The sequence below is a fragment of the Oncorhynchus gorbuscha genome, unplaced genomic scaffold (assembly GCF_021184085.1).
Source record: "Oncorhynchus gorbuscha isolate QuinsamMale2020 ecotype Even-year unplaced genomic scaffold, OgorEven_v1.0 Un_scaffold_1229, whole genome shotgun sequence".
NCBI classification, from domain to species: domain Eukaryota; kingdom Metazoa; phylum Chordata; class Actinopteri; order Salmoniformes; family Salmonidae; genus Oncorhynchus; species Oncorhynchus gorbuscha.
Window position 1 is genome coordinate 96,987 of NW_025746067.1, and position 27,129 is coordinate 124,115.

The following is a 27,129-nucleotide window of genomic DNA, read 5'->3' on the forward strand; positions in this document are numbered from 1 at the left end:
TGACAGCCCGATCTGAGTCTGTGTCTCTACTTTGTTATTTATTGCCTATGAATAGGTTTAGCCATTCCACAGTAGCCCACTGCTGTCAAAATAATCCATTGCGTTCATACGTGAAACAGTCGAGGATGTTGTATTGTAAGTAGCCTACTGTGTTTTTCTTTACGCTTCAGTAAGCGTTCAAATTGTATTTCTCTTCTAGGTTGTCGACGCCTCCACTCCCCTTTTGTCTCCACCATGCTGCCCAGTTTGCAGAGAGTCCTGCGGCCCGCCCTCATTCTGAGGTCGGGGAACATGTTGGGAAGAGTCCGCGGGTCAAACCTCGCTCCGCTACGCCAGCCTGTACCGATGCTACCCAGCCAGCAGAGCTGCGACTTGGGCACACACCTCACAAGGACCCGATGGAGCCCTTGAACTCTCCTCAAGGAGCCAAGGATTTTATTTATAGTCTTCACCCCACCGAACGCACAACCCTGCTTAGAGAACTGCACCGGTTTGAGTCGATAGCAATAGCTCAAGGTAAGAATAATAACAGTAGCCTACTGGAAAATGTGTGTCACTTCCCCGAGTCGCACGGAGAGTTCATTATAGTGTCACTCTGGTCCTTTACCGTTAGTCCACCCGAGGCTAAACTGCTTGGTCCAGAAACCAAAGAATGACAAAATACCTATTGTTTCAAATGTGTAGGTGTAAAAAGACATGTTTCTAGACCTATTACATTGTACTATAGGTCCATTACAGAACATTTACTCTCATAAGATTAAAACAATACGTTATTTCTTGATTGACATCAATACATTCTGCCCTCAAATTGTGAGATTTCTGTATCTGTAAAAGTAGGTGAGGATAGAATGCTTATGCCCTTGTTGTAAGCAGTATAGTAATGTGTGTGTGTGTGCGAGCGCACACGTTAGTGTGAATTTGTTAATGTGAGATATGGAGAGAGAGAAAGAGAGAGACGGAGCGAGATGAGAGAGTGAGAGAGGGAGGAAAGAGAGAGACAGGGAGAGAGAGAGACAGGGTGGGGGGTGTAGAGAGAGAGACAGGGTGGGGGGAAAGAGAGAGAGACAGGGTGGGGGGGATAGAGAGAGAGACAGGGTGGGGGATAGAGAGAGAGACAGGGTGGGGGATAGAGAGAGAGAGAGGGTGGGGGGATAGAGATAGAGAGAGGGTGGGGGGATAGAGAGAGAGAGAGAGGGGTGGGGGGATAGAGAGAGAGAGAGGTGGGGGGATAGAGAGAGAGAGATAGAGAGAGAGAGAGAGAGAGAGAGGGGTGGGGGGATAAAGAGAGAGAGAGGGTGGGGGGATAGAGAGAGAGAGAGGGTGGGGGGATAGAGAGAGAGAGGGGGTGGGGGGATAGAGAGAGAGAGGGTGGGGGGTAGAGAGAGAGGGTGGGTGATAGAGAGAGAGACAGGGTGGGGGGATAGAGAGAGAGAGATAGAGAGAGGGTGGGGGATAGAGAGAGAGAGATGGTGGGGGGATAGAGAGAGAGAGAGGGTGGGGGGGATAGAGAGAGGGGGTGGGGGGATAGAGACAGGGTGGGGGGTAGAGAGAGAGGGTGGGGGATAGAGAGAGAGACAGGGTGGGGGATAGAGAGAGAGAGATAGAGAGAGGGTGGGGGATAGAGAGAGAGAGGGTGGGGGATAGAGAGAGAGAGGGTGGGGGGATAGAGAGAGAGAGAGAGAGAGAGGGGTGGGGGGATAGAGAGAGAGAGAGACAGGGTGGGGGGTAGAGAGAGAGGGTGGGGGATAGAGAGAGAGACAGGGTGGGGGGATAGAGAGAGAGACAGGGTGGGGGGATAGAGAGAGAGACAGGGTGGGGGGATAGAGAGAGAGAGAGAGAGAGAGAGGGTGGGGGGGGTAGAGAGAGAGAGAGGGTGGGGGATAGAGAGAGAGACAGGGTGGGGGGATAGAGAGAGAGAGAGGGTGGGGGGTAGAGAGAGAGAGGGTGGAGGGATAGAGAGAGAGAGGGTGGGGGGATAGAGAGAGAGAGAGAGAGAGGTGGAGGGATAGAGAGAGAGAGGGTGGGGGGGAGCATAAGGAGCACACTTCTCCTGTTCTCTCTGTTATCTATAGGGAGCACACTTCTCCTGTTCTCTCTGTTATCTATAGGGAGCACACTTCTCCTGCTCTCTCTCTGTTATCTATAGGGAGCACACTTCTCCTGCTCTCTCTCTGTTATCTATAGGGAGCACACTTCTCCTGTTCTCTCTGTTATCTATAGGGAGCACACTTCTCCTGTTCTCTCTGTTATCTATAGGGAGCACACTTCTCCTGCTCTCTCTGTTATCTATAGGGAGCACACTTCTCCTGTTCTCTCTGTTATCCATAGGGAGCACACTTCTCCTGCTCTCTCTGTTATCTATAGGGAGCACACTTCTCCTGTTCTCTGTTATCTATAGGGAGCACACTTCTCCTGTACTCTCTGTTATCTATAGGGAGCACACTTCTCCTGTTCTCTCTGTTATCTATAGGGAGCACACTTCTGTTCTCTCTGTTATCTATAGGGAGCACACTTCTCCTGTTCTCTCTGTTATCTATAGGGAGCACACTTCTCCTGTTCTCTCTGTTATCTATAGGGAGCACACTTCTCCTGTTCTCTCTGTTATCTATAGGGAGCACACTTCTCCTGTTCTCTCTGTTATCCATAGGGAGCACACTTCTCCTGTTCTCTCTGTTATCTATAGGGAGCATACTTCTCCTGTTCTCTCTGTTATCTATAGGGAGCACACTTCTCCTGTTCTCTCTGTTATCTATAGGGAGCACACTTCTCCTGTTCTCTCTGTTATCTATAGGGAGCACACTTCTCCTGTTCTCTCTCTCTGTTATCCACAGGGAGCACACTTCTCCTGCTCTCTCTCTCTGTTATCTATAGGGAGCACACTTCTCCTGTTCTCTCTCTCTGTTATCCATAGGGAGCACACTTCTCCTGTTCTCTCTCTCTGTTATCTATAGGGAGCACACTTCTCCTGTTCTCTCTCTCTGTTATCTATAGGGAGCATACTTCTCCTGTTCTCTCTGTTATCTATAGGGAGCACACTTCTCCTGTTCTCTCTGTTATCTATAGGGAGCACACTTCTCCTGTTCTCTCTGTTATCTATAGGGAGCACACTTCTCCTGTTCTCTCTCTCTGTTATCCACAGGGAGCACACTTCTCCTGCTCTCTCTCTCTGTTATCTATAGGGAGCACACTTCTCCTGTTCTCTCTCTCTGTTATCCATAGGGAGCACACTTCTCCTGTTCTCTCTCTCTGTTATCTATAGGGAGCACACTTCTCCTGCTCTCTCTCTCTCTGTTATCTATAGGGAGCACACTTCTCCTGCTCTCTCTCTCTCTGTTATCCATAGGGAGCACACTTCTCCTGCTCTCTCTCTCTGTTATCTATAGGGAGCACACTTCTCCTGCTCTCTCTCTCTGTTATCCATAGGGAGCACACTTCTCCTGTTCTCTCTGTTATCTATAGGGAGCACACTTCTCCTGTTCTCTCTGTTATCTATAGGGAGCACACTTCTCCTGCTCTCTCTCTGTTATCTATAGGGAGCACACTTCTCCTGTTCTCTCTCTGTTATCTATAGGGAGCACACTTCTCCTGCTCTCTCTCTCTGTTATCTATAGGGAGCACACTTCTCCTGTTCTCTCTGTTATCTATAGGGAGCACACTTCTCCTGTTCTCTCTCTGTTATCTATAGGGAGCACACTTCTCCTGTTCTCTCTCTGTTATCTATAGGGAGCACACTTCTCCTGTTCTCTCTGTTATCTATAGGGAGCACACTTCTCCTGTTCTCTCTGTTATCTATAGGGAGCACACTTCTCCTGTTCTCTCTGTTATCTATAGGGAGCACACTTCTCCTGTTCTCTCTGTTATCTATAGGGAGCACACTTCTCCTGTTCTCTCTCTGTTATCTATAGGGAGCACACTTCTCCTGTTCTCTCTCTGTTATCTATAGGGAACACACTTCTCCTGTTCTCTCTCTGTTATCTATAGGGAGCACACTTCTCCTGTTCTCTCTCTGTTATCTATAGGGAGCACACTTCTTCTCCTGTTCTCTCTCTGTTATCTATAGGGAGCACACTTCTCCTGTTCTCTCTCTGTTATCTATAGGGAGCACACTTCTCCTGTTCTCTCTCTGTTATCTATAGGGAGCACACTTCTCCTGTTCTCTCTGTTATCTATAGGGAACACACTTCTCCTGTTCTCTCTGTTATCCATAGGGAGCACACTTCTCCTGTTCTCTCTGTTATCTATAGGGAGCACACTTCTCCTGCTCTCTCTCTGTTATCTATAGGGAGCACACTTCTCCTGCTCTCTCTCTCTGTTATCCATAGGAGCACACTTCTCCTGTTCTCTCTGTTATCCATAGGGAGCACACTTCTCCTGTTCTCTCTGTTATCCATAGGGAGCACACTTCTCCTGTTCTCTCTGTTATCCATCGGGTGCAGATGTCTCCTGGGTCACATAGGGCTGAGGAGTGGGATGCTTCTGACTGTTACCCTGGCCTTAATACTTTATAATGGACATTGTGTATAATGGACTGCTGTTTCTTGAATAACCTACTGAGATTTGTCCACCTGGGTTTGATGTTACGGTAAACATTTGTCCACCTGGGTGTAATGGTAAACATTTGTCCACCTGGGTGTTATGGTAAACATTTGTCCACCTGGGTGTTATGGTAAACATTTGTCCACCTGGGTGTTATGGTAAACATTTGTCCACCTGGGTGTTATGGTAAACATTTGTCCACCTCGGTGTTATGGTAAACATTTGTCCACCTGGGTGTTATGGTAAACATTTGTCCACCTCGGTGTTATGGTAAACATTTGTCCACCTGGGTGTTATGGTAAACATTTGTCCACCTGGGTGTTATGGTAAACATTTGTCCACCTGGGTGTTATGGTAAACATTTGTCCACCTGGGTGTTATGGTAAACATTTGTCCACCTGGGTGTTATGGTAAACATTTGTCCACCTGGGTGTTATGGTAAACATTTGTCCACCTGGGTGTTACGGTAAACATTTGTCCACCTGGGTGTTATGAGTGTTATAACATTTGTATTCCTTTAGACATGGGATGTTCTCCTATCCTTCTCACCATCAGACTCTCCTCTGTTTATACGGCTGTCTGGGTTCAACCTGGTCACCTGGTCACCTGAGACCAGTAAGACTCTGGTTTGAACCTGGGTCACCTGAGACCGGTAAGACTCTGGTTTGAACCTGGTCACCTGAGACCAGTAAGACTGGTTTGAACCTGGTCACCTGAGACCAGTAAGACTCTGGTTTGAACCTGGTCACCTGAGACCAGTAAGACTCTGGTTTGAACCTGGTCACCTGAGACCAGTAAGACTCTGGTTTGAACCTGGTCACCTGAGACCAGTAAGACTCTGGTTTGAACCTGGGTCACCTGAGACCAGTAAGACTCTGGTTTGAACCTGGGTCACCTGAGACCAGTAAGACTCTGGTTTGAACCTGGGTCACCTGAGACCAGTAAGACTCTGGTTTGAACCTGGGTCACCTGAGACCAGTAAGACTCTGGTTTAAACCTGGTCACCTGAGTGCAGTAAGACTGGTTTGAACCTGGTCACCTGAGACCAGTAAGACTCTGGTTTGAACCTGGTCACCTGAGACCAGTAAGACTCTGGTTTGAACCTGGGTCACCTGAGACCAGTAAGACTCTGGTTTGAACCTGGTCACCTGAGACCAATAAGACTCTGGTTTGAACCTGTGGTCACCTGAGACCAGTAAGACTCTGGTTTGAACCTGGTCACCTGAGACCAGTAAGACTGAGCTAAACACCGGCAAAACCTTAGGCATTACTTCAAGGAGATAACTGAAGCTGGTCATCTGTTGAGGTTATTATGTGTAGGGGACACATTCCCTTATGGGTCATTTAGACAACAGCTACTAAAAGAACGATAGAATTGATAATGCCTCTGACAGTCAAGAGACTGTCAGTTTTAAAACTGTACATCTGTTCATAATATTACCTCGGCTAGTGTGGGTCATTCACGTGATGTCATTGTTGTCACAATGTAAGACATCAACATTAGAAGGATATTTCCTGGACAATTGTCTCTTTTGCATGGAGACGTATTGAGAACGTAGTGTAGAAAACTGACACGTTTCCATTTCCCCTGCTGTAAAACAGTATCGCAGCGCTTGAGGCGTCCCTACAGACCCGGGTTCGATCCCAGGCGGTGTCACAGCCGGCTGTGACTGGGAAACCCATGAGGCGGCGTACAGTTGGCTCAGCGTCGTCCGAGTTAGGTCGGGGTTTGGCCCATTGCACTTCATTCCTCAGGAACAGCACTTCATTCCTCAGGAACAGCACTTCATTCCTCAGGAACAGCACTTCTTTCCTCAGGAACAGCACTTCATTCCTCAGGAACAGCACTTCATTCCTCAGGAACAGCACTTCATTCCTCAGGAGCAGCACTTCATTCCTCAGGAGCAACAGGGGTCGTGTTTAAACACTGTCCTGTTGACGAGATCCCAGGCTCTGGGTTTTTAATGGGCCTTGAATGAGAGGTGAATGAGAGGTGAATGAGAGGTGAATGAGAGGTGAATGAGAGGTCAATGAGAGGTGAATGAGAGGTCAATGAGAGGTGAATGAGAGGTGAATGAGAGGTGAATGAGAGGTGAATGAGAGGTCAATGAGAGGTCAATGAGAGGTCAATGAGAGGTGAATGAGAGGTCAATGAGAGGTCAATGAGAGGTCACATAGGGAAAAAGAGGAGGTAGTTATTTGTGCGATGACCTACTGGATTAAACTACAGCAACTGGCAGATATCATCTGTCTCCCAAATGGTGCACTATTCCCTATATATAGTGCACTACTTTAGACCTGGGCCCTATTCCCTATATATAGTGCACTACTTTAGACCTGGGCCCTATTCCCTATATATAGTGCACTACTTTAGACCTGGGCCCTATTCCCGATATCTATAGTGCACTACTTTAGACCTGGGCCCTATTCCCGATATCTATAGTGCACTACTTTAGACCTGGGCCCTATGGCACCCTATTCCCGATATCTATAGTGCACTACTTTAGACCTGGGCCCTATGGCACCCTATTCCCGATATCTATAGTGCACTACTTTAGACCTGGGCCCTATGGCACCCTATTCCCGATATCTATAGTGCACTACTTTAGACCTGGGCCCTATGGCACCCTATTCCCGATATCTATAGTGCACTACTTTAGACCTGGGCCCTATGGCACCCTATTCCCGATATCTATAGTGCACTACTTTAGACCTGGGCCCTATGGCACCCTATTCCCGATATCTATAGTGCACTACTTTAGACCTGGGCCCTATGGCACCCTATTCCCTATATATATAGTGCACTACTTTAGACCTGGGAGTCTGTTTCCTACAGTCTTGATTCTCAAGGGGAGTCAGTTGACCGTGACAGTGTCACCTTCATGGTATAGGCTATAGTCCTCTGGGTCTCTAGGGCTTGTGTTACACATACAGGCAGGGAGGGAGACAGGCAGACAAACAGGCAGTTAGACAGAGAGGCATGCAGACAAACAGGCAGTTAGACAGAGAGGCATGCAGACAAACAGGCAGTTAGACAGAGAGGCATGCAGACAAACAGGCAGTTAGACAGAGAGGCATGCAGACAAACAGGCAGTTAGACAGAGAGGCATGCAGACAAACAGGCAGTTAGACAAAGAGGCATGCAGACAAACAGGCAGTTAGACAGAGAGGCATGCAGACAAACAGGCAGTTAGACAGAGAGGCATGCAGACAAACAGGCAGTTAGACAGAGAGGCATGCAGACAAACAGGCAGTTAGACAGAGAGGCATGCAGACAAACAGGCAGTTAGACAGAGAGGCATGCAGACAAACAGGCAGTTAGACAGAGAGGCATGCAGACAAACAGGCAGTTAGACAGGGAGACAGGCAGGCAGAGAGGAAGACAGGCAGGCAGAGAGGAAGACAGACAGGTAGGGAGGGAAGGAGAAAGAGAGAGAGGCAGGGGGCAACATATCACGTAGTGGAGGCCCTCACAGGAGGACGCTGTCCTCTCATCACCATGGTGCCTTGTGGGGGATGGGGAAGTGGCTCTCCTTTACGACCTTGATTTGCCTATCTACACTATCACACACACACACACACACACACACACACACACACACACACACACACACACACACACACACACACACACACACACACACACACACACACACACACACACACACACACACACACACACACACACACACACACACACACACACACACACACACAGGCCTATCTATCCGTCGATCCTGCGGCTCTAAACAGGCCTTTGCGGTTGAACACAGGCACTCTGCCACCAGTGCTTTCAAGGAGCTGCAGTAGTAACCCACAGTGACCCCACAGTACCGTTCCCCACTGTGACCCCACAGTGACCCCACTGTGACCCCACTGTGACCCCACAGTACCGTTCCCCACTGTGACCCCACAGTACCGTTCCCCACTGTAACCCCACTGTGACCCCACAGTACCGTTCCCCACTGTGACCCCACAGTACCGTTCCCCACTGTGACCCCACTGTACCGTTCCCCACTGTACCGTTCCCCACTGTGACCCCACTGTGACCCCACTGTGACCCCACAGTACCGTTCCCCACTGTGACCCCACAGTGCCGTTCCCCACTGTGACCCCACAGTACCGTTACCCACTGTGACCCCACAGTACCGTTCCCCACTGTGACCCCACAGTACCGTTCCCCACTGTGACCCCACAGTACCGTTCCCCACAGCAGGGTTGTGTCATCTTGTAGTCTACTACTGCTTTGTATGACGTATATCTCACACACGTCAGTCAGTTGTGATTTACGACTGTAGGTCTGTGCGCCTCAGTGCCGAGTAGCCACGGCAACACTTTGTGCATTTCGGTCTCACAGGTGACAAGGGTTGTTGATCATTTAAAGGTTTCTTTATGAAGCCTGCAGAGATAAACAGTATTTATGCTCTTTTCTTTCCCAGTTAACTTGATGTGTGTTTTTTTATTTTAAATTTGACCTTTATTTAAGTCAGTTAAGAACAAATTCTTATTTTCAATGACGGTCTAGGAACAGTGGGTTAACTGCCTGTTCAGGAGCAGAACGACAGATTTGTACCTTGTCAGCTCGGGGGTTTGAACTTGCAACCTTCCAGTTACTAGTCCAACGCTCTAACCACTAGGCTACCCTGCCGTTCCTCCACTCTAACCACTAGGCTACCCTGCCGCCCCTCCACTCTAACCACTAGGCTACCCTGCCGCCCCAAGAGAGTAACAAAGCAGTGATGCATCTGTTGTTGAGGGCATCTTGATGGGCAGGGAGGTCAAGCCCTTCTCTGTAAGGGCCAATAACAGCCAGCCATTCAGTCATCGGGAACTATTGAACTTGAGAAATCATCTCTGCTCTGAATGTTGTTTCATTAAAGTCATACACAACTCTAGAAACAAATTAAAATGTTGTGTTGATGTTCGTTTATGTGGTGACAACCTGAGGACAGCCATTACACGCTCGGGGTTACCAGGACAGCCATTACACGCTCGGGGTTACCAGGACAGCCATTACACGCTCAGGGTTACCAGGACAGCCATTACACACTCAGGGTTACCAGATGGGGCTGCCAGATAGACTCATCTAATAACAACTTGTCTGGACTGGAGCCAGAGACACAGGCATAACAATGTAATATACACATCTCTGTGACACAACACCACAGACGAGGGAAATATTCAGAGCTCATGTCAAAAGGTCCCTCAACGGAGATATTTGTTCTTGCTGAAGAGTAAAGATGAGACATTGTACTGAAGCTATTAGACAACCTGAAGAAAACAGTAGTTGTCATATTGGCATTAATATCTCATTACCGTCCTCTCTGTTTCATTTCTCGTCCTGTTTCTCTCCTCCTCTCTTCTTCTCTGACTCTATCCTTATCTCTTCCTGTTTCTCTCTCTTCTCCTCTCTTCTTCTCTGACTCTATCCTTCTCTCTTCCTGTTTCTCTCTCTTCTCCTCTCTTCTTCTCTGACTCTATCCTTCTCTCTTCCTGTTTCTCACTCCATCCTCTCTCTTTCCTCTCTTCTCCTCTGACTCTATCCTTCTCTCTTCCTGTTTCTCCCTCCATCCTCTCTCTTTCCTCTCTTCTCTGATTCTATCCTTCTCTCTTCCTGTTTCTCCCTCCATCCTCTCTCTTTCCTCTCTTCTTCTCTGATTCTATCCTTCTCTCTTCCTGTTTCTCACTCCATCCTCTCTCTTTCCTCTCTTCTCCTCTGACTCTATCCTTCTCTCTTCCTGTTTCTCCCTCCCTCCATCCTCTCTCTTTCCTCTCTTCTCCTCTGACTCTATCATTCTCTCTTCCTGTTTCTCACTCCATCCTCTCTTTCCTCTCTTCTTCTCTGACTCTATCCTTCTCTCTTCCTGTTTCTCCCTCCATCCTCTCTCTTTCCTCTCTTCTCCTCTGACTCTATCCTTCTCTCTTCCTGTTTCTCTCTCTTCTCCTCTCTTCTCTGACTCTATCCTTCTCTTCCTGTTTCTCCCTCCATCCTCTCTCTTTCCTCTCTTCTCCTCTGACTCTATCCTTCTCTCTTCCTGTTTCTCTCTCTTCTCCTCTCTTCTCCTTTGACTCTATCCTTCTCTCTTCCTGTTTCTCCCTCCATCCTCTCTCTTTCCTCTTCTCCTCCGACTCTATCCTTCTCTCTTCCTGTTTCTCCCTCCATCCTCTCTCTTTCCCCTCTTCTCCTCTGACTCTATCCTTCTCTCTTCCTGTTTCTCCCTCCATCCTCTCTTTTTCCTCTCTTCTCCTCCGACTCTATCCTTCTCTCTTCCTGTTTCTCTCTCTTCTCCTCTCTTCTCCTCCGACTCTATCCTTCTCTCTTCCTGTTTCTCTCTCTTCTCCTCTCTTCTCCTCTGACTCTATCCTTCTCTCTTCCTGTTTCTCCATCCATCCTCTCTCTTTCCTCTCTTCTCCCTCCATCCTCTCTCTTTCCTCTTCTCCTCTGACTCTATCCTTCTCTCTTCCTGTTTCTCCCTCCATCCTCTCTCTTTCCCCTCTTCTCCTCTGACTCTATCCTTCTCTCTTCATGTTTCTCCCTCCATCCTCTCTCTTCTTCTCTTCTCCTCTGACTCTATCCTTCTCTCTTCATGTTTCTACCTCCATCCTCTCTCTTTCCTCTCTTCTCCTCCGACTCTATCCTTCTCTCTTCCTGTTTCTCTCTCTTCTCCTCTCTTCTCCTCCGACTCTATCCTTCTCTCTTCCTGTTTCTCTCTCTTCTCCTCTCTTCTCCTCTGACTCTATCCTTCTCTCTTCCTGTTTCTCCATCCATCCTCTCTCTTTCCTCTCTTCTCCCTCCATCCTCTCTCTTTCCTCTTCTCCTCTGACTCTATCCTTCTCTCTTCCTGTTTCTCCCTCCATCCTCTCTCTTTCCTCTCTTCTCCTCCGACTCTATCCTTCTCTCTTCATGTTTCTCCCTCCATCCTCTCTCTTTCCTCTATTCTCCTCTCCAGCAGTGGTTAGTGGGTCTTGCTCCAGCAGTAGTCAGTGGTTAGTGGGTCTTGCTCCAGCAGCGGTTAGTGAGTCTTGCTCCAGCAGCGGTTAGTGAGTCTTGCTCCAGGAGTGGTTAGTGAGTCTTGCTCCAGGAGTGGTTAGTGAGTCTTGCTCCAGCAGTGGTTAGTGAGTCTTGCTCCAGCGGTGGTTAGTGAGTCTTGCTCCAGCAGTGGTCAGTGGTTAGTGGGTCTTGCTCCAGCAGTGGTCAGTGGTTAGTGGGTCTTGCTCCAGCAGTGGTCAGTGGTTAGTGGGTCTTGCTCCAGCAGTGGTTAGTGAGTCTTGCTCCAGCAGTGGTCAGTGGTTAGTGGGTCTTGCTCCAGCAGTGGTTAGTGAGTCTTGCTCCAGCAGTGGTTAGTGAGTCTTGCTCCAGCAATGGTTAGTGAGTCTTGCTCCAGCAGTAGTCAGTGGGTCTTGCTCCAGCAGTGGTTAGTGAGTCTTGCTCCAGCAGTGGCTAGTGGGTCTTGCTCCAGCAGTAGTCAGTGGTTAGTGAGTCTTGCTCCAGCAGTGGTTAGTGAGTCTTGCTCCAGCAGTGGTTAGTGAGTCTTTCTCCAGCAGTGGTTAGTGGGTCTTGCTCCAGCAGTGGTCAGTGGGTCTTGCTCCAGCAGTGGTTAGTGGGTCTTGCTCCAGCAGTGGTTAGTGAGTCTTGCTTCAGCAGTAGTCAGTGGTTAGTGAGTCTTGCTCCAGCAGTAGTCAGTGGTTAGTGAGTCTTGCTCCAGCAGTGGTTAGTGAGTCTTGCTCCAGCAGTGGTTAGTGAGTCTTGCACCAGCAGTGGTTAGTGAGTCTTGCTCCAGCAGTGGTTAGTGAGTCTTGCACCAGCAGTGGTTAGTGAGTCTTGCTCCAGCAGTGGTTAGTGAGTCTTGCTCCAGCAGTAGTCAGTGGTTAGTGAGTCTTGCTCCAGCAGTGGTTAGTGAGTCTTGCTCCAGCAGTGGTTAGTGAGTCTTGCTCCAGCAGTAGTCAGTGGTTAGTGAGTCTTGCTCCAGCAGTGGTCAGTGGTTAGTGAGTCTTGCTCCAGCAGTTGTTCGTGAGTCTTGCTCCAGCAGTAGTCAGAGGTTAGTGAGTCTTGCTCCAACAGTGGTTAGTGAGTCTTGCTCCAGCAGTAGTCAGTGGTTTGTGAGTCTTGCTCCAGCAGTGGTTAGTGAGTCTTGCTCCAGCGGTGGTCAGTGGGTCTTGCTCCAGCAGTGGTTAGTGGGTCTTGCTCCAGCAGTGGTTAGTGAGTCTTGCTCCAGCAGTGGTTAGTGAGTCTTGCTCCAGCAGTGGTTAATGAGTCTTGCTCCAGCAGTGGTTAGTGAGTCTTGCTCCAGCAGTGGTTAGTGAGTCTTGCTCCAGCAGTGGCCAGTGGGTCTTGCTCCAGCAGTAGTCAGTGGTTAGTGAGTCTTGCTCCAGCAGTGGTTAGTGAGTCTTGCTCCAGCAGTGGTTAGTGAGTCTTTCTCCAGCAGTGGTTAGTGGGTCTTGCTCCAGCAGTGGTCAGTGGGTCTTGCTCCAGCAGTAGTCAGTGGTTAGTGAGTATTGCTCCAGCAGTGGTTAGTGAGTCTTGCTCCAGCAGTGGTTAGTGGGTCTTGCTCCAGCAGTGGTTAGTGAGTCTTGCTCCAGCAGTGGTTAGTGAGTCTTGCTCCAGCAGTAGTCAGTGGTTAGTGAGTCTTGCTCCAGCAGTAGTTAGTGAGTCTTGCTCCAGCAGTGGTCAGTGGTTAGTGAGTCTTGCTCCAGCAGTGGTTAGTGAGTCTTGCTCCAGCAGTGATTAGTGAGTCTTGCTCCAGCAGTGGTTAGTGAGTCTTGCTCCAGCAGTAGTCAGTGGTTAGTGAGTCTTGCTCCAGCAGTGGTTAGTGGTTAGTGGGTCTTGCTCCAGCAGTGGTCAGTGGTTAGTGGGTCTTGCTCCAGCAGTAGTCAGTGGTTAGTGAGTCTTGCTCCAGCAGTGGTTAGTGAGTCTTGCTCCAGCAGTGGTTAGTGAGTCTTGCTCCAGCGGTGGTTAGTGAGTCTTGCTCCAGCAGTAGTCAGTGGTTAGTGGGTCTTGCTCCAGCAGTGGTTAGTGAGTCTTGCTCCAGCAGTGGTTAGTGAGTCTTGCTCCAGCGGTGGTTAGTGAGTCTTGCTCCAGCAGTAGTCAGTGGTTAGTGAGTCTTGCTCCAGCAGTGGTCAGTGGTTAGTGGGTCTTGCTCCAGCAGTGGTTAGTGAGTCTTGCTCCAGCAGTGGTTAGTGAGTCTTGCTCCAGCAGTGGTCAGTGGTTAGTGGGTCTTGCTCCAGCAGTGGTCAGTGGTTAGTGAGTCTTGCTCCAGCAGTGGTTAGTGAGTCTTGCTCCAGCAGTGGTCAGTGGTTAGTGGGTCTTGCTCCAGCAGTAGTCAGTGGTTAGTGGGTCTTGCTCCAGCAGTGGTTAGTGGTTAGTGGGTCTTGTTCCAGCAGTGGTTAGTGAGTCTTGCTCCAGCAGTGGTTAGTGGGTCTTGCTCCAGCAGTAGTCAGTGGTTAGTGAGTCTTGCTTCAGCAGTGGTCAGTGGTTAGTGGGTCTTGTTCCAGCAGTGGTTAGTGAGTCTTGCTCCAGCAGTGGTTAGTGGGTCTTGCTCCAGCAGTGGTTAGTGAGTCTTGCTCCAGCAGTGGTTAGTGAGTCTTGCTCCAGCAGTAGTCAGTGGTTAGTGAGTCTTGCTCCAGCAGTGGTTAGTGGGTCTTGTTCCAGCAGTGGTTAGTGAGTCTTGCTCCAGCAGTGGTTAGTGGGTCTTGCTCCAGCAGTGGTTAGTGAGTCTTGCTCCATCAGTGGTTAGTGAGTCTTGCTCCAGCAGTAGTCAGTGGTTAGTGAGTCTTGCTCCAGCAGTGGTCAGTGGTTAGTGAGTCTTGCTCCAGCAGTAGTCAGTGGTTAGTGGGTCTTGCTCCAGCAGTGGTTAGTGAGTCTTGCTCCAGCAGTATTCAGTGGTTAGTGAGTCTTGCTCCAGCAGTAGTTAGTGGGTCTTGGGAGTGGAGGTAGAGAGAGGAGGTAGTGTCCTCAGAGGAGGTAGTGTGGAGGTTGAGAGAGGAGGGAGTGTCCTCAGAGGAGGGAGTGTCCTCAGAGGAGGGAGTGTCCTCAGACGAGGGAGTGTCCTCAGAGGAGGGAGTGTCCTCAGAGGAGGTAGTGTGGAGGTAGAGAGAGAAGGGAGTGTCCTCAGAGGAGGGAGTGTGGAGGTAGAGAGAGGAGGGAGTGTCCTCAGAGGAGGTAGTGTGGAGATAGAGAGAGGAGGGAGTGTCCTCAGAGGAGGTAGTGTGGAGAGGGAGAGAGAGGAGGGAGTGTCCTCAGAGGAGGGAGTGTGGAGGTAGAGAGAGAAGGGAGTGTCCTCAGAGGAGGTAGTGTGGAGGTAGAGAGAGGAGGGAGTGTCCTCAGAGGAGGAAGTGTGGAGATAGAGAGAGGAGGGAGTGTCCTCAGAGGAGGTAGTGTGGAGGTAGAGAGAGGAGGGAGTGTCCTCAGAGGAGGTAGTGTGGAGGTAGAGAGAGGAGGGAGTGTCCTCAGAGGAGGGAGTGTCCTCAGAGGAGGGAGTGTCCTCAGAGGAGGGAGAGTATCACTCTCTCAATTTCAAGTTAAGGGTCTTTATTAAGCAAGTGAAATAGATAATAAACAAAAGTGAAATAAACAATTAAAAATGAACAGTAAACATTACACATTACACTCACAGAAGTTCCAAAAGAATAAAGACATTTCAAATGTCATATTATGTCTATATACAGTGTAACAATGTGCAAATAGTTAAAGTACAAAAGGGAAAATAAATAAACATTAATATAGGTTGTATTTACAGTGGTGTTTATTCTTCACTGGTTGCCCTTGTGGCAAAAGGTCACAAATCTTGCTGCTGTGATGGAACACTGTAGATATGGGAGTTTATCAAAATTGGTTTTATTTTCAAATTCTTTGTGGGTCTGTGTAATCTGAGGGAGACATGTGTCTCTAATATGGTCATACATTTGGCAGGAGGTTAGGAAGTGCAGCTCAGTTTTTTGCCAATTTTAATCATTTTAACCGTACACTTGTTGTTAGTGGTCATTGATTTTATAATGTCGTATGTTTTACCCCCAACACCACTTTCCATCCGTTTGTATAACAGACCCTCCTGACAAATTGAGTCTAAAGCTTTTTTTTAAATCAACACAGCATGAGAAGACTTTGCCTTTGTTTTGGTTTGTTTGCAAGGCGTGCAGGGTGAATACGTGGTCTGTCGTACGGGATGCTGCTGACGCTTATCCCCTGATAGTTATTGGGGTCAAATGTGTCCCCACTTTTGTGGATTGGGGTGATCAGTCCCTGGTTCCAAATATTGGGGAAGATGCCAGAGCTGAGGATGATGTTGAAGAGTTTAAGTGTCACCAATTGGAATTTGTTTAGGAGACCATCAACACCACAGGCCTTTTTGGGTTGGAGGGTTTGTATTTTGTCCTGTAGTTCATTCAAGGTAATTGGAGAATCCAGTGGGTTCTGGTCGTCTTTAATAGTTGATTCTAAGATGTGTATTTGATCATGTATATGTTTTTGCTGTTTGTTCTTTGTTATAGAGACAAAAAGATTGGAGAAGTGGTTTATCCATACATCTCCATTTTGGATAGATAACTATTTTTTTGTTATTTGTTTAGAGTTTTCCAATTTTCCCAGAAGTGGTTTGAGTCTATGGATTCTTCCATGACATTGAGCTGATTTCTGACCTGCTGTTACTTCTTTTTCCGTAGTATATTTCTGTATTGTTTTAGTGATTCACCATAGTGAAGGTGTAGACTCGCTTTTTGCGTTCTTCATCAAACCATTTGTTAATTGTTGTTAATTTTCTGAAGTTGTCTGCTTGAAATGTTTAGATTTGATAGGGAAGTGATTTGATAGGGATGTGATTTGATAGGGAAGTGGTTTGATAGGGAAGTGATTTGATAGGGACGTGATTTGATAGGGAAGTGATTTGATAGGGAAGTGATTTGATAGGGAAGTGATTTGATAGGGAAGTGGTTTGATAGGGAAGTGATTTGATAGGGAAGTGATTTGATAGGGAAGTGATTTGATAGGGATGTGATTTGATAGGGAAGTGATTTGATAGGGAAGTGATTTGATAGGGAAGTGGTTTGATAGGGAAGTGGTTTGATAGGGAAGCCGATCGGTCAAATATACTGTTTAGGTTTTCTGAGGCCACGTTTACACCTTTTGACGAGGAAATTGTCTAGAAGAGATTGAATTTGTTGTTGCCTAATGGTTTTGGGGCAGATTTCCACACTACTTTCCTTCCACCTATAGCATTACTTAATATTATTCAGTTCCTTTAGCTTTGATGCCTCATGATTGAGCATAGCTCTGTTCAAGTAGAGTGTGATTTTTCTGTGATCTGATAGGGGTGTCATTTAGACAGACTGTGAACGCTCCAAGAGCTCTCTCTCTCTCTCTCTCTCTCTCTCTCTAATGACTGCCTGTGCTATCTAGTTCTCTCTTCTACAATTGGAGTACTGCCTGTTCTATCTAGTTCTCTCTTCTCCAATTGGAGTACTGCCTGTTCTATCTAGTTCTCTCTTCTCCAATTGGAGTACTGCCTGTTCTATCTAGTTCTCTCTTCTCCAATTGGAGTACTGCCTGTTCTATCTAGTTCTCTCTTCTCCAATTGGAGTACTGCCTGCAGGCGTGAGATTGGCGTCTGATCTCTGTCTCCTCTCTACCTGAGAGTCATTATTCTATCTAGCTGCTGGTAATCAGGGGAAGATCTCAGAGATTGGTTTAGATCTTTTTCCTTTGTTGTCAGTTTTATTTTGGTTCCCTGCATCACTAATTGGTGTCGGGGGGAAATAGTCTATTTCTCTATGCAGAACAGGTCCTACTATTCGTTGACTTCTTCAGTAGAAATAGACTTCTTCTTCTTCCAGTGTTTTCTTACTTCCTTTATCTTCTTCTTCTTTGGTGGTTAGAGAAAGGGGTCAAAGGCTGAAGCGGTGAAGACATGGCATTGTGCGAGAGTTTTGATGAGGACCTCCCACGATTGTGCAAAATAGGGACTAGGGTGCCATTTGAGACACAGACAGTTCTAATATGCACACTAACACACTAGCACACTAGCACACTAACACACTAGCTCACTAGCTCACTAGCTCACTAGCACACTAGCTCACTAGCTCACTAGCTCACTAGCACACTAACACACTAGCTCACTAGCTCACTAGCTCACTAGCACACTAACACACTAGCACACTAGCTCACTAGCTCACTAGCACACTAACACACTAGCACACTAGCACACTAGCTCACTAGCACACTAACACACTAGCTCACTAGCACACTAGCTCACTAACACACTAGCACACTAGCTCACTAACACACTAGCTCACTAGCACACTAGCACACTAGCTCACTAGCTCACTAGCACACTAGCTCACTAGCACACTAGCACACTAGCTCACTAGCACACTAGCTCACTAGCACACTAGCACACTAGCTCACTAGCTCACTAGCACACTAGCACACTAGCTCACTAGCACACTAGCACACTAGCTCACTAGCTCACTAGCACACTAGCTCACTAGCACACTAGCACACTCGCTCACTAGCTCACTAGTACACCAGCTTACTTGCTCACTAGCTCACTAGCTCACTAGCACACTAGCTCACTAGCACACTAGCTCACTAGCACACTAGCACACTCGCTCACTAGCTCACTAGTACACCAGCTTACTTGCTCACTAGCTCACTAGCTCACTAGCACACTAGCTCACTAGCACACCAGCTCACTAGCACACTAGCTCACTAGCACACTAGCACACTAGCACACTAGCACACTAGCCCACTAGCACACTAGCATGTGTCTTCCACATTTAACCCAACCCTTCTGAATCAGAGAGGTGCGGAGGTGCCTTAACTGGGGGGGGATGCCTTAACTGGGGGATGCCTTAACTGGGGGGGATGCCTTAACTGGGGGGAATGCCTTAACTGGGGGGATGCCTTAACTGGGGGGGATGCCTTAACTGGGGGGGTGCCTTAACTGGGGGGCTCAAATCTAGGTTCTGCCTTTAGATTTTGAGGAAATGAACGACTAAGGAATCATTTTTCACTTAATTGAATCCGTCTGTCTGCATATTTCAAGACGTAACATAGTAGGCTGCAGTTAGATACCCCATCGGTTGGACCATATTCTTCTCATCGGTTATCTTTAAATATTGGATAGTTAAATTGGAAACCAACCAATCTTCCATCGTTAAGACGATGAAAAAAATAATATGCTTCATTATCTAACTACTGAAAGAGCGTGGGGGCGACGGAGGGGAACTAAATGATGCAATTTGAGGAAATGTGGCGGAAAGCAGTGCAGGAACTGGAGATAGGGGTGTGTCTCTGAGATAGGGGTGGGTCTCTGGGATAGGGGTGTGTCTCTGAGATAGGGGTGTGTCTCTGAGATAGGGGTGTGTCTCTGAGATAGGGGTGTGTCTCTGAGATAGGGGTGTGTCTCTGAGATAGGGGTGTGTCTCTGAGATAGGGGTGTGTCTCTGAGATAGGGGTGGGTCTCTGAGATAGGGGTGGGTCTCTGAGATAGGGGTGTGTCTCTGAGATAGGGGTGTGTCTCTGAGATAGGGGTGTGTCTCTGAGATAGGGGTGTGTCTCTGAGATAGGGGTGTGTCTCTGAGATAGGGATGTGTCTCTGAGATAGGGGTGTGTCTCTGAGATAGGGGTGTGTCTCTGAGATAGGTGTGTGTCTCTGAGATAGGGGTGTGTCTCTGAGATAGGGGTGTGTCTCTGAGATAGGGGTGGGTCTCTGAGATAGGGGTGGGTCTCTGAGATAGGGGTGTGTCTCTGAGATAGGGGTGTGTCTCTGAGATAGGGGTGTGTCTCTGAGATAGGGGTGTGTCTCTGAGATAGGGGTGTGTCTCTGAGATAGGGATGTGTCTCTGAGATAGGGGTGTGTCTCTGAGATAGGGGTGTGTCTCTGAGATAGGGGTGTGTCTCTGAGATAGGGGTGTGTCTCTGAGATAGGGGTGTGTCTCTGAGATAGGGGTGGGTCTCTGAGATAGGGGTGGGTCTCTGAGATAGGGGTGTGTCTCTGAGATAGGGGTGTGTCTCTGAGATAGGGGTGGGTCTCTGAGATAGGGATGTGTCTCTGAGATAGGGGTGTGTCTCTGAGATAGGGGTGTGTCTCTGAGATAGGGGTGTGTCTCTGAGATAGGGGTGGGTCTCTGAGATAGGGGTGGGTCTCTGAGATAGGGGTGGGTCTCTGGGATAGGGGTGGGTCTCTGAGATAGGTGTGTGTCTCTGAGATAGGGGTGTGTCTCTGAGATAGGGGTGTGTCTCTGAGATAGGGGTGGGTCTCTGAGATAGGGGTGGGTCTCTGAGATAGGGGTGGGTCTCTGAGATAGGGGTGGGTCTCTGAGATAGGGGTGTGTCTCTGAGATAGGGGTGTGTCTCTGAGATAGGGGTGTGTCTCTGAGATAGGGGTGGGTCTCTGAGATAGGGATGTGTCTCTGAGATAGGGGTGTGTCTCTGAGATAGGGGTGTGTCTCTGAGATAGGGGTGTGTCTCTGAGATAGGGGTGTGTCTCTGAGATAGGGGTGGGTCTCTGAGATAGGGGTGGGTCTCTGAGATAGGGGTGGGTCTCTGGGATAGGGGTGTGTCTGAGATAGGGGTGGGTCTCTGGGATAGGGGTGGGTCTCTGAGATAGGGGTGGGTCTCTGAGATAGGGGTGTGTCTCTGAGATAGGGGTGGGTCTCTGAGATAGGGGTGAGAACAGGTTGGTCTGGGCAGGGTGATGATGATGATGGTTGTGTCTCTGAGATAGGGGTGTGTCTCTGAGATAGGGGTGTGTCTCTGAGATAGGGGTGAGAACAGGTTGGTCTGGGCAGGGTGATGATGATGATGGTTGTGTCTCTGAGATAGGGTTGTCTCTCTGAGATAGGGGTGAGAACAGGTTTGTCTGGGCAGGGTGATGTTGGTGATGTTTGTGTCTCTGAGATGCCTATTTCACTATCTCCAACCTGCCTGTTTCACTATCTCCAACCTGCCTGTTTCACTATCTCCAACCTGTCTGTTTGACTATCTCCAACCTGTCTGTTTGACTATCTCCAACCTGCCTGTTTCACTATCTCCAGCCTGCCTGTTTCACTATCTCCAACCTGCCTGTTTCACTATCTCCAACCTGTCTGTTTGACTATCTCCAACCTGCCTGTTTCACTATCTCCAGCCTGCCTGTTTCACTATCTCCAACCTGCCTGTTTCACTATCTCCAACCTGCCTGTTTCACTATCTCCAGCCTGCCTGTTTCACTATTTCCAACCTGCCTATTTGCCTTTCTGACTCTTGTATAAATATAATCTTCCTGATGTGGTTTTGGCTTCTGTTGTTCTTTGCCTCCTGCTGCCAGAAACAGTGACTGGTTCACAGGACGTTCAGGAGGTGACAATGAAGTTTATCATGAAATCATAACGGCTGTTTCTTCTACTAGGATCTACATGGGAATAATGACATTATAAAAGGCGTATTTCCTTGAATGGTTAACTTTAGGAACTTTAGTCTCTCTAAACTCGTTTCTCTGTAACATTGGCTGCATCTACAATGGCCCTCTATTCTGTTAAACAGGGCACTGGTAATAAGGATTCTGGGGGCCATTTTGGGCTTTCGTTTTCTGTCCAGTGTGTAGCCTGATGTAAACATGAGCTCTGAAAGAGGTTGCTCTGCTGCGTATTCAAGAATTAGGGCTTCCAGATCCCGGCAGAGAAATGTAAAGGTTATTTACGGATTTGAGCCGAAATGTGAAGCGGTTACCGTGAATGCAGTGTTCGCTAACGTGGAGGAACATTTTGTCTTTAAATATCCAATCACGTCGTCGCTGAACTTACGCAATACGGATTGAAATAGAGCACTTATTCCTCGTTGGCCATTTGTTGTTTTAATCTAAAGGAAACAGACAATACTGTCCTACCAATCAAAAAGGCACTAACTGCTCATAGCGTGGAACTGATTTACCTTGGTTTCACAGCAACTTTAGACAGTAACTTCTAACATGACCCACATTATCTCCTGAACACAATACAATAGAGGCAGGAAACTTGTCCACATGATTAAGCATGTATTTAATGTAGGGGGAAAAATGACATTAACTCATTTTTGACCAAATGAGCAGTTACTGCTTCTATTTGCTAGCTAGGGCAGAATACCCATCTGTCTTGCCTGTCTGGATTGGAGAGTACTGGGCGTTTTTATCCTCTTTGAAGCTGAGATCTGCGATGGGAGCTATAGCACCACTGGCACCCTATTCCCTATGTAGTACACTACCTTTTTTAAAAACCAGAGTGCTATTGTCCCCTTGTCAAAAGTAGTGCACTGCATAGGGAATATGGTGGTATTTGGGACACACCCGAAGTCGGTTGAGGTATTACTGAGAAGTGAAACTGTTATTTCTAACGAAGGCCAGAGGAGAAGAGTGAGGAATGGGGTAGAGATATCACAGGATCATTTCAAATGAGAACGTTTTTAAACGCCATCTGGCCAACTGTTGATTGGAAGCCATGGATTCATTACGGTTGCATGTGAAAAACCAAAGGTTTGGCAAACAAAAGGTTTGGAAAACAAATGGTACAGATTGTTTCGGGATTACAATACAGAAGTGAAAAGGATTTCATGTCTAATTGAAGACAAGTTGTAGCAGTTCCCTGATATGAGATGAACGTTGTGCAGCCATCATTCAGGCTATAGTCCCAACTATCCACTCACTGTTTAAGTAGAGGTAGTGTACTACATAGGGAATAGGGTGCCAGGCTATAGTCCCAACTATCCACTCACTGTTTATGTAGAGGTAGTGTACTACATAGGGAATAGGGTGCCAGGCTATAGTCCCAACTAACCACTCACTGTTTAAGTAGAGGTAGTGTACTACATAGGGAATAGGGTGCCAGGCTATAGCCCCGACTAACCACTCACTGTTTAAGTAGAGGTAGTGTACTTCATAGGGAATAGGGTGCCAGGCTATTGCCCCGACTAACCACTCACTGTTTAAGTAGAGGTAGTGTACTACATAGGGAATAGGGTGCCAGGCTATAGTCCCAACTAACCACTCACTGTTTATGTGGAGGTAGTGTACTACATAGGGAATAGGGTATCATTTAGGATATGACCTAGCTTTGAGGGGGTGTTACAGTGACGTAATCAATACTTAGCTGAGGATCTATTCTGCCTGGTTCCACAGCCTCATTGACCTGTCCTAGTAGACCCAGCTATTCTGCCTGTTCCACAGTCTCATTGACCTGTCTTAGTAGACCCAGCTATTCTGCCTGGTTCCACAGCCTCATTGACCTGTCCTAGTAGACCCAGCTATTCTGCCTGTTCCACAGTCTCATTGACCTGTCCTAGTAGACCCAGTGGGTTGTGATCACAGCCTCATTGACCTGTCCTAGTAGACCCAGCTATTCTGCCTGGTTCCACAGTCTCATTGACCTGTCCTAGTAGACCCAGTGGGTTGTGATCACAGCCTCATTGACCTGTCCTAGTAGACCCAGCTATTCTGCCTGGTTCCACAGCCTCATTGACCTGTCCTAGTATACCCAGCTATTCTGCCTGGTTCCACAGCCTCATTGACCTGTCCTAGTAGACCCAGCTATTCTGCCTGGTTCCACAGTCTCATTGACCTGTCATAGTTGAGCCAGCTATTCTGCCTGGTTCCACAGCCTCATTGACCTGTCCTAGTAGACCCAGCTATTCTGCCTGGTTCCACAGCCTCATTGACCTGTCCTAGTATACCCAGCTATTCTGCCTGGTTCGACAGCCTCATTGACCTGTCCTAGTAGACCCAGCTATTCTGCCTGGTTCCACAGCCTCATTGACCTGTCCTAGTAGACCCAGCTATTCTGCCTGGTTCCACAGTCTCATTGACCTGTCCTAGTAGACCCAGCTATTCTGCCTGGTTCCACAGCCTCATTGACCTGTCCTAGTAGACCCAGCTATTCTGCCTGGTTCCACAGCCTCATTGACCTGTCCTAGGAGACCCAGTAGGTTGTGAACACAGCCTCATTAACAGGCCCTAGGAGACTCATTTATAAGGACAGGCCCTAGGAGACTCATTTATAAGGACAGGCCCTAGGAGACTCATTTATAAGGACAGGCCCTAGGAGACTCATTTGTAAGGACAGGCCCTAGGAGACTCATTTATAAGGACAGGCCCTAGGAGACTCATTTATAAGGACAGGCCCTAGGAGACTCATTTATAAGGACAGGCCCTAGGAGACTCATTTATAAGGACAGGCCCTAGGAGACTCATTTATAAGGACAGGCCCTAGGAGACTCATTTATAAGGACAGGCCCTAGGAGACTCATTTATAAGGACAGGCCCTAGGAGACTCATTTATAAGGACAGGCCCTAGGAGACTCATTTATAAGGACAGGCCCTAGGAGACTCATATATAAGGACAGGCCCAAGGATACTCATTTATAAGGACAGGCCCTAGGAGACTCATTTATAAGGACAGGCCCTAGGAGACTCATTTATAAGGACAGGCCCTAGGAGACTCATTTATAAGGACAGGCCCTAGGAGACTCATTTATAAGGACAGGCCCTAGGAGACTCATTTATAAGGACAGGCCCTAGGAGACTCATTTATAAGGACAGGCCCTAGGAGACTCATTTATAAGGACAGGCCCAAGGAGACTCATTTATAAGGACAGGCCCTAGGAGACTCATTTATAAGGACAGGCCCTAGGTGACTCATTTATAAGGACAGGCCCTAGGAGACTCATTTATAAGGACAGGCCCTAGGAGACTCATTTATAAGGACAGGCCCTAGGAGACTCATTTATAAGGACAGGCCCTAGGAGACTCATTTATAAGGACAGGCCCTAGGAGACTCATTTATAAGGACAGGCCCTAGGAGACTCATTTATAAGGACAGGCCCTAGGAGACTCATTTATAAGACAGGCCCTTGGAGACTCATTTATAAGGACAGGCCCTAGGAGACTCATTTATAAGGACAGGCCCTAGGAGACTCATTTATAAGGACAGGCCCTAGGAGACTCATTTATAAGGACAGGCCCTAGGAGACTCATTTATAAGGACAGGCCCTAGGAGACTCATTTATAAGGACAGGCCCTAGGAGACTCATTTATAAGGACAGGCCCTAGGAGACTCCCAGTAAACGTTACCCTGCCATGTTCTCCACCCTCCACCGTAGTGGGCACTGAATAAAACACTAATGGTTTGTATCTGCTGTCAAAGTCCTTCTCTCCCCCATCAAGCACATTATGCATATTGATTTAGTTATCAACCTCATGATTTGCACCACAATAGCGTAGACCGGGGTAACTGACCCCTGACCCCACCACATTAATGATGCCTATATTTATGTCGTTGTAGACCCACTACAGACTGATCCCTCATCTGTTTACCAAAGTGGCGTTGTGTTGTTGTTGTTTGAATCCCGGATGGCCACTTTAAGCCGTAAAACGGGTATTACAATGTGTTTTTCTGTTCTCGAATCACCTCAAAGCTTCAGGGATATGAGCCTTGTGTTGTATCATCATGGTGGGAGTTAGTCAGTACCTCCTACCTGCTGGTGACTGTGTTGTGTTGTATCATCATGGTGGGAGTTAGTCAGTACCTCCTACCTGCTGGTGACTGTGTTGTGTCATCATGGTGGGAGTTAGTCAGTACCTCCTACCTGCTGGTGACTGTGTTGTATCATCATGGTGGGAGTTAGTCAGTACCTCCTACCTGCTGGTGACTGTGTTGTGTCATCATGGTGGGAGTTAGTCAGTACCTCCTACCTGCTGGTGACTGTGTTGTGTTGTATCATCATGGTGGGAGTTAGTCAGTACCTCCTACCTGCTGGTGACTGTGTTGTGTTGTATCATCATGGTGGGAGTTAGTCAGTACCTCCTACCTGCTGGTGACTGTGTTGTGTCATCATGGTGGGAGTTAGTCAGTACCTCCTACCTGCTGGTGACTGTGTTGTGTCATCATGGTGGGAGTTAGTCAGTACCTCCTACCTGCTGGTGACTGTGTTGTATCATCATGGTGGGAGTTAGTCAGTACCTCCTACCTGCTGGTGACTGTGTTGTGTCATCATGGTGGGAGTTAGTCAGTACCTCCTACCTGCTGGTGACTGTGTTGTGTTGTATCATCATGGTGGGAGTTAGTCAGTACCTCCTACCTGCTGGTGACTGTGTTGTATCATCATGGTGGGAGTTAGTCAGTACCTCCTACCTGCTGGTGACTGTGTTGTATCATCATGGTGGGAGTTAGTCAGTACCTCCTACCTGCTGGTGACTGTGTTGTGTTGTATCATCATGGTGGGAGTTAGTCAGTACCTCCTACCTGCTGGTGACTGTGTTGTGTCATCATGGTGGGAGTTAGTCAGTACCTCCTACCTGCTGGTGACTATGTTGTATCATCATGGTGGGAGTTAGTCAGGACCTCCTACCTGCTGGTGACTGTGTTGTATCATCATGGTGGGAGTTAGTCAGTACCTCCTACCTGCTGATGACTGTGTTGTGTTGTAGACATAAATATCAATACTACCCAGAATGTATCATTTAATTTAGTCTGAAAATACTGCATAGCTCACTAAGGTCATGATTGTTGCTGCTGAGTTGCTTTTGTTTACCAAATTTGTTTGGAGATAGCAAAATCTACTTTACAAAAGGACACAAAGGAGTTTTTTTGTTATCCTTGATATTATTGTTTTACTAGAGATGATGGGACATGGTGGGAGTTAGTCAGTACCTCCTACCTGCTGATGACTGTGTTGTGTTGTATCATCATGGTGGGAGTTAGTCAGTACCTCCTACCTGCTGGTGACTGTGTTGTGTTGTATCATCATGGTGGGAGTTAGTCAGTACCTCCTACCTGCTGGTGACTGTGTTGTGTTGTATCATCATGGTGGGAGTTAGTCAGTACCTCCTACCTGCTGGTGACTATGTTGTGTTGTATCATCATGGTGGGAGTTAGTCAGTACCTCCTACCTGCTGGTGACTGTGTTGTATCATCATGGTGGGAGTTAGTCAGTACCTCCTACCTGCTGGTGACTGTGTTGTATCATCATGGTGGGAGTTAGTCAGTACCTCCTACCTGCTGGTGACTGTGTTGTATCATCATGGTGGGAGTTAGTCAGTACCTCCTACCTGCTGGTGACTGTGTTGTGTTGTATCATCATGGTGGGAGTTAGTCAGTACCTCCTACCTGCTGGTGACTGTGTTGTATCATCATGGTGGGAGTTAGTCAGTACCTCCTACCTGCTGATGACTGTGTTGTGTTGTATCATCATGGTGGGAGTTAGTCAGTACCTCCTACCTGCTGGTGACTGTGTTGTGTTGTATCATCATGGTGGGAGTTAGTCAGTACCTCCTACCTGCTGGTGACTGTGTTGTATCATCATGGTGGGAGTTAGTCAGTACCTCCTACCTGCTGGTGACTGTGTTGTGTTGTATCATCATGGTGGGAGTTAGTCAGTACCTCCTACCTGCTGGTGACTGTGTTGTATCATCATGGTGGGAGTTAGTCAGTACCTCCTACCTGCTGGTGACTGTGTTGTGTTGTATCATCATGGTGGGAGTTAGTCAGTACCTCCTACCTGCTGGTGACTGTGTTGTATCATCATGGTGGGAGTTAGTCAGTACCTCCTACCTGCTGATGACTGTGTTGTGTTGTATCATCATGGTGGGAGTTAGT

At 47.8% G+C, this 27,129-nt stretch overlaps 1 protein-coding gene across 1 annotated transcript in view; it reads left to right on the plus strand.

Annotated features, from left to right (window-relative positions):
- Positions 1–203: 203 nt before the first annotated feature.
- LOC124021825 (transmembrane protein 65-like) overlaps positions 204–27,129 on the plus strand; it is a 69,495-nt gene continuing 42,569 nt past the window's right edge. Inside the window, exon 1 of the mRNA XM_046336960.1 lies at positions 204–516. Coding sequence (XP_046192916.1) covers positions 399–516 — 118 coding nt within the window. The 5' untranslated portion in view covers positions 204–398. The remainder of the gene's footprint in view (positions 517–27,129) is intronic.